We start from the raw sequence: 15,832 nt of genomic DNA on the forward strand, positions 1-15,832 counted from the left end.
AGTCTCCACTTTGATTTCCAAAATAGTTCTCATATCCATCTCGGTCTAAAGTAATTCCCGAGATCAAGTTCATCCGAAAATCAGGTACTGCCGCACGTCTTTTAGAACCAATGTGCATCCGACATTTGTCTTGATACAAAAGTCACAAATCCCTACAATCTTTGAGTAACTTGTTAATAACTACGGATTCTAGCATGTCTTATGCTCTCTTTTGCTTAGGTTTTGGATAAAAAATGTGTAAAAGTATTCCCAAAAACTAACTCATTGTGCTTGTTTGCAGGGTTTGGTCAAACTGAAGCAAGAAAGTCATAACCAGCTCATAAAGGAGTTAAACCTACACAAGTTCAAAGCTGAGACAAAAGCGCTAACAACAAACGAAAAGAGCGGTCGCGGAAGGTTCACCGTTGAGGCGGCCACAATTACGCTGACAACGAAATTGAAGTTCAGAGAAGGTGTTTTGGATGCAGACAGGGACCGCTGGCTGCGATGAAATAGTGCGGTCGCGGAATACCTAACGCGTCCGCGATGCTAATTTCGCTGAGGGCGAAATAAAGATTCAGAGGTCCTGAAATTTGAGCCTAAATGAAGAGCGCAATCCGCGAACATTTTACGCGGCCGCGGTTAAAGACAACGTTGAGGCGGTCTCTTATATGCGCCCAGCAAAATCAAGCCCAGCCCCAGTTCAAATTGGAAGAAACACGGTCCATGCTTGCTTTTGCGTGGCCACGAAAGTCTCTACATTGAGGCGCTAGTATTTCGCTGACCGCGGAACCTCCATAGGGGTATTTTTGTCCGGTAATTTCAACGGTGTATAAATATATCTTTTCACATTTTTAGGTGATCTTTTGCTTTGAGGAGCTCATGAACAGCCGTATTTTACTACTTAGAGTAATTTTAGAGTAGCTTTAGCTATTAATCTTAGATTTTATTCGTGTAATCAACTTTTATGGCTTATATTTCATCTTCATCTTTGATTTCTACCTTTATTATGTGTAACTAAACCTATTAGCTAGGGTTGTGACTCAACCCTAGTATGGGTATTTAATAGGTCTTCTATTTTGGGGCTTAATTGTTTATGAGTTAGTGATATTTAGCTTGATTCATGCTTTAATTGTAGAATTGGTGGTTGCTAACACTGATACATGCCTTTATGACTTAGACTCTTCTTGAGAAAGAGAGACTAAGTCTAGAAAAATCAGACTAACAAGGAATTGAGGTGCACTCAAGAGACTGATAGCCCCAATTAAAGGGTTAAACCTAGAGATAGTAATACTCGACTTGAGTCAATTTTACTTGTATTGTTTGAACACCCAATTGGGTTTGAGAAAGCCAATTAGGGCAAAGTCACTCAAACTACCGAGAGGTATAGAGTGAGTAATTTTGTGTAAAGGTTATATCACGACCCCTAATATAACAAGTTTGTCCTAAATTTTAGATCTCAAGAGATATGCACCTAAGTGTAAGTCACTTCCATAGTGCTTTTTATCACTTGAGAAAACTTTACAAAAACATTGTACTTAGTTTATTTTCAGCATTCAATAGCATTAAAAATAGAATATTAACAAACTCAAACATGGTTAGAAGTGAATTAAAAGCAACACGCATAGCTAAATTGGATAGAAACCCATTTCCCAACCAATATTAACTCAATGTGGAAATCGATCACGACCTTTCGGGTAAAAGCTGCATCGACCACTTCTTGACATTTTATAGTGGTGTAGGGGTGGAGCCGATCACTTTTTGGCGCCGATGCGGGGAGTTAAACGATTTTGGCTATCTATCTGACTAGTTGTATGTCTTGTTTTTCTTTCCTTCTATTTTACTAACGTGTGCGAGTTAATCGATTCAGGTACAAAATGGCAAATAATGATCTTAACGGAAATGTTATCTCGGGGGAGGAGATAGATGATAATGGTGAAGATGAGGTGCCTATAGTACCTCAAGCTCAAAGAAAAGGTCGCCAGGCCAATGAAAATATTTCAGACCCTCCCCTAACTCCTCCGCGAGTAGCTCCTCGGGTGCTTCCAAATAAAGGGTATGCAAGTGCAATTGTCCCACCTCGGATCCGGGCGGGCAATTTCCAAATTACAAATGTCATGCTGACCTTATTGGAGCAAAGAGGGTACTTCACAGGTGCTCCCCATCAGAATGCATATAAACATCTAAAGGGCTTTGTGGATACCTGCTGGGGTAGCAAACAAACAAATGTGTCGGAGGATGCACTATGACTGAGATTGTTACCTTTTTCACTTAGAGGGAAATCTTTGGACCGTCTCTCCCCAACCATTCCATCACTACGTGGGATGAGTTAGCTGACAAGTTTATAGCCAAGTTTTTCTCCCGAGATATATGGTTGTATTAAGGGATGAGATCTTAGCGTTTAAACAGGAACCAAATGAACCCCTTCATGAAATCTGAGATAAATATAGAACTATGGTCAAGAAATGCCCCAACAATGATATGACTGAAGCAATGATCTAACAAACATTTTATCAGGGTATTAACACGACCAATCAATGTGTGGTAAACCTGTTAGCAGGGGGTAATTTTATGAAGCTGCCTTATGTTGAGGCCTATGAGATTATTGATGAGATGGATGACACTTTCTCAGCCTAGCGGAGTCGGGCAAATGTTCCTCAAGGGAACCCTCATGTCATAAACCTTCACAAGGAACTTCAAGATCACGGACAAGCCATAGCTGAGTTGACAACAACCATGAACCAGTTAGTCAAAGCACAACTTCAGCAGATTTGGGAACCAAAGCAAGTAAACGCAATGGAATGCGTTAATCTATTGGTAAACAATAGGAGACAGCATGGGCAACAAATACAAGGCAATCAAGATCAATATGAGCAAGGTAGTAGTGGTTAGAACCAGGATGATGGGTATTGTGAGCAAAGTGCAGAGGTTTTGTATGCCAACAACTATCAAAGACAAAGAGGTAATGCTCTAAATCAACAATGGAGATCATAAGGGAATAATCAGAATTGGGGAAACCAAGGCCAAGGAAATTGGAATAACAACAACAACTCCAATAATTGGGGGAACAACAATCAGAATTGGGGTAACTATAGAAATTGAGGTGGCAACAACAACCAAGGGGGTTGGAATAATGGTAATCAAGGTAATCGGGGTCCGGGTTTTCAAAGGCCTCCAATGTTTCAACAACCAAACAATCCGCCTCCATTTCCATCCCAAGGTCCTAGCTCGTCAAACAATGAGATAGGAAGGATTGAGTCGATGTTTAAGCAAATGATGAAAAAGAACGCCGACTCCGATGCTCAATTGGCATCCCATAATACCTTTATCCGCAACCTAGAGGTCCAACTTGGTCAGATTTTGCAAGCTTTAAACACTCGCCCTAAGGGGGCACTACCTAATGACACGGTAGTAAACCCGAAGGGTGGGAACAATACCAGCCATGCAATGGTGGTGAGCATAAAGAGCGGTAGAGGTGGTGAAGCAAGTACCTCCAAGCAAAAAGAAGTTGTGAGTGATGATGTTGAAGTACAAATGAAGATGATCCTATAGTTGTTGAGCAAGTGAATGAAGAGAAGTTGGATGGTGAGGTGAGAATTGATATTCATGACAATGAGGAGGAGACTCAAAATGACGTGAACCCGTCTAGGGAACACGTGATAGACATGACGGAAACAGTAATGCCTAAAGCCAAGACTCCTCTGCCAAGGCCTCATCCACCTTACCCTCAACGACCTGCAAAGCAAAAGAATGAAAATCAGTTCAAGAAGTTCATTGAGATGATGAAAAGTTTGTCAATCAATATGCCCTTGGTGGAAGCTCTTGAGCAAATGCCGGAATATGCCAAGTTTATGAAAGACTTGGTGACTAAAAAGAGATCCATGGATTGCGAGACCATCAAAATGACTCACCAAGTGAGTGCCATTGTGCATTCGATGGCTGCAAAGCTTGAAGATCCCGACGCATTTACCATTCAATTTACTATTGGGAGTGCGGATTTTGCAAAGGCCTTGTGTGATTTGGGAGAAAGTATATATTTGATGCCTTACTCCGTATTCAAAACTTTGGGTATTGGTCAACTGAGAGCTATTTCAATGAGATTGCAAATGGCAGATAGAATAATGAAGAGACTGCTTGGTATTATTGATGATGTTCTTGTCCGGGTTGACAAGTTTATTTTGCCTGCTAATTTTGTGATTCTCGACTGCGAAGCCGACTATGAAGTGTTGATAATCTTGGGAAGACCTTTCCTAGCAATAAGGAAGGCATTGGTTGATGTGGAAGTAGGGGAGCTCAATTTTCGGGTGGGTGACGAAAAAGTTGTCTTCCACGTGTGCAAATCAATGAAGCAGCCAAATAGTATTGAGATTTATTCTTTTGTGGACCTGGTGACAGAGGTGATAGTTGATGACATGAGTGCCATGATTAATGTAGAGGATCCTTTGGAAGCTGTATTGCTAAACCATGATGTGACCGAAGATGAAGGCTTGGTAGAGTATGTCAATGCCTTGCAAGGAATGAGTTCTTACTCCTATGAGCCCCGTAAACTTTCCTTGGATCTTGAGACCAGAAAGACTCCACCAACAAAGCCCTCAATCGAGGAACCTCCCGTATTGGAGCTGAAGCCTTTTCCTCCATACCTCATGTATGAATTCTTGGGCCCTTGTTCAAATTTACCTGTTATTCTTTCTTCTTGCCTTACTAACGCATAGGTAGATGCCACCCTTGAGGTGCTTCAAAGAAGGAAGAGGGCAATTGGATGGACTCTAGCTGATATTCAGGGGATAAGCCCTACCTTTTGCATGCACAAGATTATACTTGAGGAGGATGCAAACCCTCCTTGGAACATCAAAGTAGGTTGAACGAGGCCATGCAAGAGGTCGTCAAGAAGGAAGTTATCAAGTGGATAGATGCAGGAGTTGTGTACCCCATCTCGGATAGTTCATGGACTTTACCAGTATAATGTGTTCCGAAAAAGGGGGTATGACTGTGGTCACAAATGACCAGAATGAGTTGATCCCCACTAGGACTGTCACCGGATGGAGGGTATGCATGGACTACCGAAAGCTGAACAAAGTGACCTGCAAAGATTATTTTCCATTGCCCTTTCTTGACCAAATGCTGGATAGACTTGCTGGGCGTTCCTACTATTGCTTTTTGGATGGGTACTCAGGCTACAACTAGATTATGATTGCACCAGAGGACCAGGACAAAACCACATTCACATGTCTATATGGCACCTTTGCATTTTCCCGGATACCATTTGGATTGTGTAATGCACCAGCTACCTTTCAGCGGTGTATGATGACTATATTTACTGACATGGTGGAGGACTTCTTGGAAGTGTTCATGGATGATTTCAGTGTTGTGGGTGACTCTTTTTAAGAATGTTTGGGTAATCTTGACAAAGTGTTGTCCCGATGTGAGGAGAAAAATCTAGTGCTTAATTGGGAAAAGTGACACTTTATGTTGAGGAGGGCATTGTCCTCAGCCACAAGATCTCAAACAATGGTATCAAAGTGGACAAAGCGAAGATTGAAGTGATTTCAAAACTCCTTCCTTCCTACTTCCGTCAAAGGAGTGAGGAGCTTTCTTGGGCATGCGGGGTTCTACCGAATGTTCATCAAGGACTTCTCTATGATGGTGAATCCTTTGTGAAAATTGTTGGAAAAGGATGCAAAGTTTGTGTTTAATAATGAGTGCATGAAACCTTTTGAGCTTCTCAAGTATAGATTGACTACTACTCCTATCATTACCACGCCCAATTGGAGCTTGCCATTTGAGCTCATGTGTGATGCTAGTAGCGTTGCGGTGGGAGAGGTCTTGGGGCAAAAAGTGAACAAGATGTTTCATCCAGTATACTATGCAAGCAAAACTATGAATGATACCCAGGTTAATTATACAATGACGAAGAAAGAGTTGCTAGCAATTGTGTTTGCAATGGAGAAGTTTAGGCTTTATCTCATGGGTGCCAAAGTGATTGTTCACACTGATCACGCGACACTCCGTTACTTGATAACCAAAAAAGTACTCTAAAGCTAGATTGATGAGATGGGTTTTGTTGCTTCAAGAATTTGACCTAGAGATTGTTGATCGAAAAGGAAGTGAAAACCAAGTGGCGGACCACTTGTCCCACTTGGAGGAGGAGGGGAGACCCAAAGATGGTCTCGAAATTAATGATGCATTCCCGGATGAACAACTCCTCTCAGTATCTTTGAATAGTATGCCTTGGTTCGCTGATGTAGCCAATTTTCTTGTGACCGGCATTGTTCTAAGTGAGATTCTAACCAAAAGAAGAAGCTTAAACGGGATAGCTTGAATTATTACTGGGATGAGCCTTATCTTTTCAATATTTTTAATGATGGTGTGATCCGGAGATGTGTTTCGGAAGAGGAGCAAATGAGTATTCTTGATGCTTGTCATTTCTCGCCTTATGGTGGTCATCATGGTGGGGCGAGAACTGCTTCAAAGGTTCTTAGCTATAGTTTTTATTGGCCTACTCTGTATAAATATGCTTGTGAGCTTGTCAAGAGATGTGATGAGTGTTAGAGAGCAGGTGAAATTTCCAAGAAGGATGAAATGCCTCTCACTACTATTCTTGAGGTTGACATTTTTGACATGTGGGGCATAGACTTCATGGTGCCTTTTGTGAGTTTGTGTGGCAACACTTATATTCTGGGGGCCGTTGATTATGTTTCCAAGTGGGTTGAGGCCTTGTCTTTTCCCAACAATGAAGCCCGAAGTGTGGTGGCATTTCTCAAGAAAAATATCTTCACAAGGTTTGGCACGCCTCGGGCGATCATCAGTGATTGGGAGTTCTCATTTCTGTAATAGGGTATTTGACACTTTGCTTGCAAAGTATGGTGTCAATCACAAGGTATCAACCCCTTATCATCCTCAGGCAAGTGGACAAGTTGAGGTCTCCAACAAGGAGATAAAGAGCATATTGTCAAAAATTGTCAATGCAAATAGGACTGACTGGTCAAGGAAAATGGATGATGTTTTGTGGGCTTACAGGACTGATTATAAGACTCCAATTGGTATGTCTCCATACCTATTAGTATTTGGGAAGGCATGCCATCTTCCGGTTGAGTTAGAACACAAGTCCATATGGGCACTGAAGAGGTTAAATCTTGAGTGGGATGTTGCAGCAAATCTCCGGGTAGAGAAACTCAATGAACTTGATGAGCTTCGATTTCATGCCTATTCCAGCTCATCCTTGTATAAGGACAAGATGAAGTACTTACATGACAAATATGCTCGGAGCAAGGAATTCAAGTAGGGTGACTTGTTTCTCTTATTCAACTCTCGGTTATGACTATTTCAGGGAAAGCTCAAGTCAAAATGGAGTGGCCCTTTTGAAGTGGTACATGTGACTCCATTTGGTGCTCTTGATTTGAAGAATAAAATTGGTGAATTTTTCAGAGTTAATGGGAAACTAGTCAAACACTACCTGAAAAAATTTGATGACAGCCATGTGGTGGCCTTGATCAATTTCAAATGATTATGGTAACATACGTCGTGCCGTGATGTTAAATCAGGCGCTTCTTAGGAGGCAACCTATGTGTTTTTCATTTTTTTTCTTAGTGTAGGATTTGTTTTGGACTAACTGCCTGTGAAACTATTGTAGGAATTTTTTATGCAGTGCAGGACTAACACTGGAAAAATTTGGCTAAGTATGTAATTGGACCATTGACTGCGCTCAAAAGTCCACGGTCAGCGGAAGCCTTTCGCTGGGGCGTGATTTGGTAGCGAACGTGGACTTGAAAAGTCCAAAATAAGACCTCTCTGAAGTTTCAACCGTGTCCGCGGTTGCTTTTTCGCGGTCAGCGAACTTGTTCCGTGGCCGTGTCCGCTTTTCCGCTCTCAGCGGTAATGATGATTCTTCAACTTTTTAGAACAGCCAAAGCGCGGACCGCAGTGGAATTTTGCGGACGCACTAGGTAGGTCGGTATGGGTCCTAGGGTTTTTAGTATAAATAGGAGGGCCCTCCTTCTTTTACTCTTTTCGCAATTTAAACTCTCCAAAGAAAATTTCTATTGTTCATCAGCCCTAATCTGATCCATTTGCATAACACTAATTAGAAGTCAGTTTCCAACACAAATTCAAACAACTGGTATGTTCAAATCATAGCATTGCATCTACAATTTTGTTTTTCTTTTCTTTTGGTTTTAACTTCTTCCTCTTTTCTTTTAGTTTTAACTAGGGTTAAGTAGTTGTTAATTAGTTGATGCTAAAAATTGAAAAAGAAACTTGTTGTGCATGCTTAGTAGGGGTTAATGGTGTTCATGATACTTGTTAATAACTAAAAAAGTGAAACCCTAGGTCTAAGAAAGCCAAAAATGCCTGTCTAGTCATAGAATTCCGCGAACAGCAGTCCAAATTTCGATGTCCGTGTTCATGCTGTGTGGGATTAAAATTGGTTTGAATTCTACGATCAGTTATTGAAATTCTGCTGACAGCAGCCGCGCTTTCTTTTTCGCGGACAGCGGATTCCAAGTTCAGAGAATGGTGGAATTGGGCCCGCGGTCACGTTTGTTTTTACACGGACAGCGGTGCAGTTTTTGCGGCCACGCCCAAAATTCTGCTCTTAGTGGTACCTTAGATTCAGAGAGCAGGTAGTCTAATCCCCAGTCTTTCATGGCCGCGACACTTTTTCCACTGTCAGCGGTACCCATTTCGCGGCCGCTCTCCTTTTTCTGCTATCAACGGACCTGTGCTTGTGAAACACTATCAACTTTTCATCTGTTTTTCTTTGATGATTCTTATGACAACAATGCTAATGATCTTTTACTGATTTTGTCTACAGACAATGGTCCGTTCTAGAGGTGCTGGTGATACACAAAAAAGGAGGGCTGAATCTTCCCAAGGCAGGGGAAGAGGAGGACAATGAAGGACCAAATTATCACTAGCAGCCCAGAAATCGATAGGAAGTTGAGTAAAACAATCAAAGCTGTGGACAGAGCCATATCACATTCTGAGGGTAGTGAATATGTCCCTTCCCGGGAAGTTTCGGAGGGAGATTCAGTGCCAACCCATAGCCAGTAGATTTCCAAGGGAGATTCCAGTTACGGGACTAGCCTACACCCCCTACCTCTCCTGCTTCTTCTGAGTCATCTGATGGCTCAGAGGAAAGTAGTGAGTCTTCAGCATCAGCCTCTCCTACAGCTTCTCCACCTAAACAGGAACCTATTAATGTAGATGTTGAGATCCCTGACGACGGGAGGGGTGGTGATACCCAGACAGGAGGATTGGAAAGAACAAGGAATTCGATAGTATGGCAAGAAAGATTTGTCAGTGAGAAAGCCTACCACAAGTTTCGGGAGTGGTGTCCTCAGAGGTCACTCACACATGAGAGTCAATTCATAGAAAGGGATCTTCTTCCCCACAACCCCAATGTGAAGAGGCAATTTGATGAAAGAGTAGGGTGGAAATTCTTTACAAGCAAGTTGTCGGGAGCATTTAGTCAAAGAGTTCTATACCAACGTAGCCCACATAAAAAGGGTACCTATGTGACCAAGATGCGGAACCGGAAGATCAGATTTGATGGCAAAACGCTGAATGACTATGCTGGGTTCAATGACGAGGATGAGTCCTTGTATTTGGAGATGGTGGTTATGGATGAGTTAGCCCGCCCATGGCTAGCATCAGTGATTGCTCTCCCGGGGACTACTCCAGCTTGGCTGACACTTGGGGTCCCAATCTGTAGGAACACTTTGAGCTTCGAGGCTAAGGGTTGGGAGACTTTTGTGTGCAGGCGATTAGACCCCACTACACATGACAGTGATATGTCGGTCTCCCGAGCTATTATAGTGGGGGCCATCATGGAGGGTTACCCAATCAACATCAAGAATGTTATGTCCAGGGTAATCACCAGAGTGGTTAACAAGAATGAGAGTTCATACCCTTTCTTGAACCTTCTCACCATGCACCTGGAGGATCAGGAAGTCGAAGGAAGGGACTTTGACACCAAGGTGAAACCAAAGAGACCATTCTCCTGGTACAGCCTTCAGGGTTCAGACAACCCCAAGTCCAAGGGCAAAGCCTCCACTTCCACTGGCCAGTCTGAAGAGCTAGGGGTGGTGCCCACTAGTTTCAAGCTTCCCACTGTCATACCACATCTGCCCTCCGGATCATCTACTTTCATGCCCTCTTTGGTGCCTTCTTCATCAGCATACCCTCTAATTGCATTTAGGGTTAACCAGACTCTGTCCAGCATCAATAACTGGATGCAAGCAGCTACATCAAAGATTTTCTATCCTATCCAGCACAGTGGCAGCACAGTCAGCTCCAGCACAACCTCAGGTGCTTGTTTCAGTAGAGGAATCACTTAAGGAGCTTCTAGACAACCAGAAGAAGCTCCTGGATACCAGAAGTTGATTATGGCCACTTTGGAGGCATAGGGAAAGCAATCACGGACCTGAGCAAGCAAACAAAGAAAATGAAGAAGACTCGGGCTTCCAAGGAGTCGGTAAAGCTTCTGAGGAAGGAGGTGGAAAAGATTAGATCGGCTGGCGACATCCCATTGGACCTACTATTGGAGGAGCCAGCTCCAGTAGCTCAGGCAGCACAGGCACCAGAGCAGGAGGCTGATAGAGAGCCCGTGAGGAGAGGGGTGATTCCCCATGCTGATAACTTGGAGATTGAGCTGGAGGATCCCGAGGGAGGTGACTCAGGCCATCCACAGGACCCAGCCAGTGACCCCATGCAGACAGAGGCACCATAGGGAGTTTCTTCTTTACTCTCTACCCTTCCCCTATTCTATTTTTGCTGGTAGCATTAAGGACAATGCTACTTTTTATTTGGGGGGGGGAGGTGGCCTTACTTTGATTTGGTGATGATGTAGATATTGGTTTGTAATAACTTTGATACTATTTCTTTTATTTATTTATTTTACTTATCGTACTTTATTTTCATACTTTTGGTATGTATATAAAGTTATCTTTCCATGTATATATTCATTCCCCTTTTATATATATTCGTCTCAATCCTCTATTGTACATATTTAGTTTACTTTCCGTATTTTATTTTTTTAACTTCTTTTGCAATTTTCCTTAATAGCATAGCTTCTTATTTTTATTTAGTAGTGTCTTTTTCAAATTGTAGCTTCTTACTTTTTCAAGTTTTCGTGATCAATAAGCCTTTAGTTTTTTTAATGCCACGATTTTTTTCAAAGGTGGAATTTGTGTGAACCGGGTGGCTCTTCTCGAGGATGGATGGTATAACAACCTTCTTAAGGGTCTGAGTCCATTTTCTTTATATTTTTGTGTAAATAGTAGTAAAGAATAAAAGTGTCTCAGGCAAAGCTTCACTTGGTCTAACACATTTACCTTTGACCTTATGGTTAGAAACAAGTTGATTTGAAAAGAATGGTGCTAGTTTTGACCTTTAGACTATTGTGTTGACTAAACAATCATCGAGTGATTTTTCGGGAACATTTGTATTGCTCAATCTTAGATAAGGTTGTTGTGGGCCCTTGACTCTATTCTCTTTAGCAATCCAATAGTTTGTGGGGTGAGGTATTGATTTGCAAGTCCAAGTACCGTGCCAATAAGTCTAGAACTTGCCCTGAATGTTTGTCTAGGTGAAATTCTAAGTAAAGCTCGACTTGAGAAATGATTACAGGCTCTCTTTGATCCAAATTGGAACTTGAAAGCATCCATAGCCCATCAAATATGATATCCCTAGTCAACCCCGTTGATCTGAAGCCCTTGTTCTTTCAATAATCATGATATAAGCCTTTATCCATTCTAAAATGACCTTCTCTTGGCACCCGATCTTTCCTTAGCACAATTGGCAAAAGCATAAGTTTGAGGGGAGAGACGAGGAATACAAAAGTGATAAAAGGTACAAAATGAAGAAAAGGGAAGGCAAAATAAAAGGAAAGAAAAGCCAAAAAGTCAAAAAGAGAGTGAACAATGTAGAAAAATGAAGGGATTCAATACAAGCAATGATGAAAGGCTTGGAATGATTAGAAAGGAGAATAATAATTTTCATGAACAAGAAAGAGTGACAGTATGTCACTCTAGTCCCCTAAGGAAGAAGAAAGTGACTCAAAGAGTCGAGAAAGTGTGAGCCGAAATGAGAAAATAAAGTGCTTAAGGAAAGATGAAACCTTTATAGACCGATATATCTTACCTTGAACCTAAAGCCTTCATTAAATTCCTGCAAAAGCCCTATATGATTTCGAGTTGAGTGATCTTACATTAGTGGTGATTCACATGAGGGGCAAGCTTATGGTACTTAGAGCCGGACTTGTGACATTCCCTTGTGAGAGACAAGTATGCTTCTTCACAATCCTTGTTTTGAGTGTTTCAATTCTTAAGTGAGATTTTGCTTATGGAGAGTTGAGGAGAAAGAGTTTGGGTTCCACAACGACCTACGTAGTAGAGCGAGCTTCTTTGATGAGTTAAGTTAACTCTTGATGCTCTTGTGTCGCCCTAGAGCCATGGTGCTAAAAAGGTTGTGTGTTCTTGATAATACATTTGTGTTGAGGGTAATTGTTAGTCCCAATTGATTCTTGTTGAAGTCATATTAGAACAACTGAAATTCTTCTTTCTTTTACCTTGTGGAGGTAGAAATTACTTTGTTTGCTTGAAGACAAGCAAAAGCTTAAGTTTGGGGGAGTTGATAACTACGGATTCTAGCCTGTCTTATGCTCTCTTTTGCTTAGGTTTTGGATAAAAAATGTGTAAAAGTATTCTCGAAAACTAATTTATTGTGCTTGTTTGCAGGGTTTGGTCAAAATGAAGCAAGAAAGTCATAACCAACTCATAAAGGAGTTCAACCTATCCAAGTTCAAAGCTGAGATAAAATCGCTAACAGCAAACAAAAAGAGCGGGCGCGAAAGGTTCACCGCTGAGGCAACCACAATTACGCTGACAGTGAAATCGAGGTTCATGCAAGGTGTCTTGGATGCAGACATGGACCGTTGACCGCGATGAAATAGCACGGTCGCGAAATACTTGACGCGGTCGCAGTGCTAATTCCGCTGAGGGCGAAATAAAGATTCAGAGGTCTGGAAATTTGAGCTTAAATAAAGAGCGCGGTCTGCGAACATTTTACGCGGCCGCAGTTGAAGACAACGCTGAGGCGGTCTCTTTTACGTGCCCAGCAAAATCAAGACCAACCCCAATCCAAAATGGAAGAAACGCGGTCCGTGCTTTCTTTTGCGCGGCCACGAAAGTCTCTACGCTGAGGCGCCCAGTATTCCGCTGACAGCGGAACCTCCGTAGGGGTATTTTTGCTGAGTAATTTCAGTTGTGTATAAATATATCTTTTTCACATTTTTAGGTGATCTTTTGCTTTGAGGAGCTCGTGAACAACTATATTTTACTACTTAGAGTAATTTTAGAGCAACTTTAGCTATTAATCTTAGATTTTATTCTTGTAATCAACTTTTATGGCTTATATTTCATCTTCATCTTTGATTTCTACCTTTATTATAAGTAGCTAACCCATTAGCTAGTGTTGTGACCCAACCCTAGTATGGGTATTTAATGGGTCTTCTATTTTAGGGCTTAATTGTTTATGGGTTAGTGATTTTTAGCTTGATTCATGCTTTAATTGTATATTGGTGGTTGCAAACACTATTTTATGCCTTTATGACTTAGACTCTTCTTGAGAAAGAGAGACTAAGTCTAGAAAAATTAGGCTAACAAGGAATTGGAGTGCACTCAAGAGATTGATAGCACTAATTAAAGGGTTAAATCTAGAAATAGTAATATCCAAACTTGAGCCAATTTTACTTGTATTATTTGAACAACCAATTGGGATTGAGAAATCCAATTAGGACAAAGTCACTCAAACTACTGAGAGGTATAGAGTGAGCAATTTTGTGTAAAGGTTATATCACGACCCTTAATATAACAAGTTTGTCCTAAATTTTAGATCTCATTAGATACTCACCTAGGTGTAAGTCACTTTCCTAGTGCTTTTTATCACTTGAGAAAACTTTACAAAAATATTGTACTTAGTTTATTTTCAGCATACAATAGCATTAAAAGTAGAATAGTAACAAACTCAAACATGGTTAGAAGTGCATTTAAAAGCAACATACATAGCTAGATTAGATAGAAACTCAATTCCCAACCAATATTAACTCCCTGTGGAAATCGATCCCGCCCTTTTGGGTAAAAACTGCATCGAAACTCCTTGCCATTATATAGTGGTGTAGGGTTAGAGCGGATAACTTGTGTCACCCATTCTCGCAGTGCCGAAATCACCTGCTACATATCTACAAAAAGATATCTTACCGGTGTGGCCTTCCGAATATGGACCTTACAAGTGCATGCATTCCTCTTCCTCATTTATAAAGAGGACAACATTATCATTGTTTTGCACCATGGTGGTTGTGTTGTCATCATTCTTTTGTCCACTGCTTTCACCTTTGCCCTTCCTTGAATTTGGGCAATCTCTTTTGAAGTGACCTGGTTGATCATAATTGTAGCAATTTCTGGCTCTTGACTTGGATCGGTTCTTAGACTTCCCACGAGCTCCAGATCTACCATAGTTGCTCGAGCTCCTTTGATAACTCATGCCTCTACCTTATGTGATGAGAGCATGTCCTTGATTTTCAGGTTTCTGTCTCATCTTCTCATTAAGTAGAAGAGCCGACGTGACATCTTTTAACTCAATGGTAGTCTTACCGTGCATGATGGTTGTTGCCAAATTATCGTACGAAGATGGCAATGATTTCAATAGCAAGATCGCTTTATCTTCTTCCTCGATTTTCACTTCGAGGTTGGCGAGCTATGTTGATTAGTCCGTTAAATACATTTAAATGTGACAAAAAATTCGTACCTTCACCCATGTGTAGGGCGTATAGTTGCTTCTTCAGATAAAATTTATTTGTCAGCATTTTGGACATGTATAGGCTTTCTAACCTTGTTCAAATATCACATGCGGTGTCTTCATCAATGATGTTATTTACCACATCACCTGATAAGTTCAACCTGATTGTACTAGCAGGCCTTTCATCCAAGTCAGCCTAATCCTCAACTTTCATGGTATGAGACTTTTTGACATCAGCATCTAGTACTTTGTGTAATCCTTGTTGGATGAGCAGATCCCTCATCCTTCTTTGCCATGTTGAAAAACCGTTATCTCGTTGAATTTTTCTACCTCGTACTTTACTCCGGGCATTTTTATTTTTCATCGAGTATAGTACTACCGACAGTGAATAGTATTTCTGTGAACGAGCAGAACCTGTACTCTGATACCAGTTGTTGGGAATAAATCCCCTACAAAAATAATATTTACGGTAATAAAAGCGAAATAATAATGTAGAACCGAGATACAATAATTAACAAGAATAAAAAAGTAATAACGACACCAAAAATTTTACGTGAAAAAATCTTTTAAATAAGGAAAAAAAACTATGGCCCCGAGAGGAGCAACTGATATCACTATAGTAAGGAATTTTACACTTTGTAGGTCTGAGTAAATACTCCAAAGACCACTACAACACTCAAAAGAAATAATCCTTTTTGATATTCTCAACTCACTACAATATCGATCACTCTCTATTTTTCTTAGAGACTATTTTCTTATACTCTCTCTGTGAAACCTCACTCTTTCTTTCTAACTCTCAGATATATTTTTTCTTGGAGATTGGTGTGTAAAATGAGAAGCTGAAGGCTTCTATTTATAGGAAGAAGTGTCATAACCAAAACCAATTTTGGTCAAAAACGTGTTTAGGTGCCTACCACTAATTTTGGCATCTTGCAAATTTTTCTTCTTCATTATGGGGATGGACCCCACAATCATTTTCTTCTTCGCTATGGGGATGGACCCCACAATCTCCTTTTTTCTTTGTTTTATTTATGGGGATGGATCCCACGGTTTAGCTAGC

The 15,832-nt window shown here is 41.1% G+C and overlaps 1 protein-coding gene across 1 annotated transcript; it reads left to right on the plus strand.

Moving 5' to 3' along the window:
- The first annotated feature begins 3,156 nt into the window (after window positions 1-3,156).
- On the plus strand, window positions 3,157-8,872 carry LOC138883008 (uncharacterized). Its single transcript, XM_070163662.1, has 8 exons — window positions 3,157-3,466; window positions 3,520-4,589; window positions 4,692-4,832; window positions 5,653-6,006; window positions 6,529-6,758; window positions 6,814-7,141; window positions 7,307-7,405; window positions 8,789-8,872. Exons 1-8 carry the CDS (start codon window positions 3,157-3,159, stop codon window positions 8,870-8,872), a joined length of 2,616 nt encoding a protein of 871 aa, XP_070019763.1.
- Window positions 8,873-15,832: the final 6,960 nt, after the last annotated feature.

This window comes from Nicotiana sylvestris, chromosome 12, assembly GCF_000393655.2.
Source record: "Nicotiana sylvestris chromosome 12, ASM39365v2, whole genome shotgun sequence".
In the NCBI taxonomy this organism is placed as follows: Eukaryota; Viridiplantae; Streptophyta; class Magnoliopsida; order Solanales; family Solanaceae; genus Nicotiana; species Nicotiana sylvestris.

Excerpts from the sequence above, each read along its gene's own strand:
- LOC138883008 (XM_070163662.1), top strand. The coding sequence starts at position 3,157 with ATGTTTCAACAACCAAACAATCCGCCTCCATTTCCATCCCAAGGTCCT. Across the intron at positions 6,759-6,813 it reads AAGAAAAATATCTTCACAAG|GGTATTTGACACTTTGCTTG; the intron begins GTTTGGCACGCC and ends TTTCTGTAATAG. Across the intron at positions 7,406-8,788 it reads AAATTGGTGAATTTTTCAGA|ACAATGGTCCGTTCTAGAGG; the intron begins GTTAATGGGAAA and ends TTTTGTCTACAG.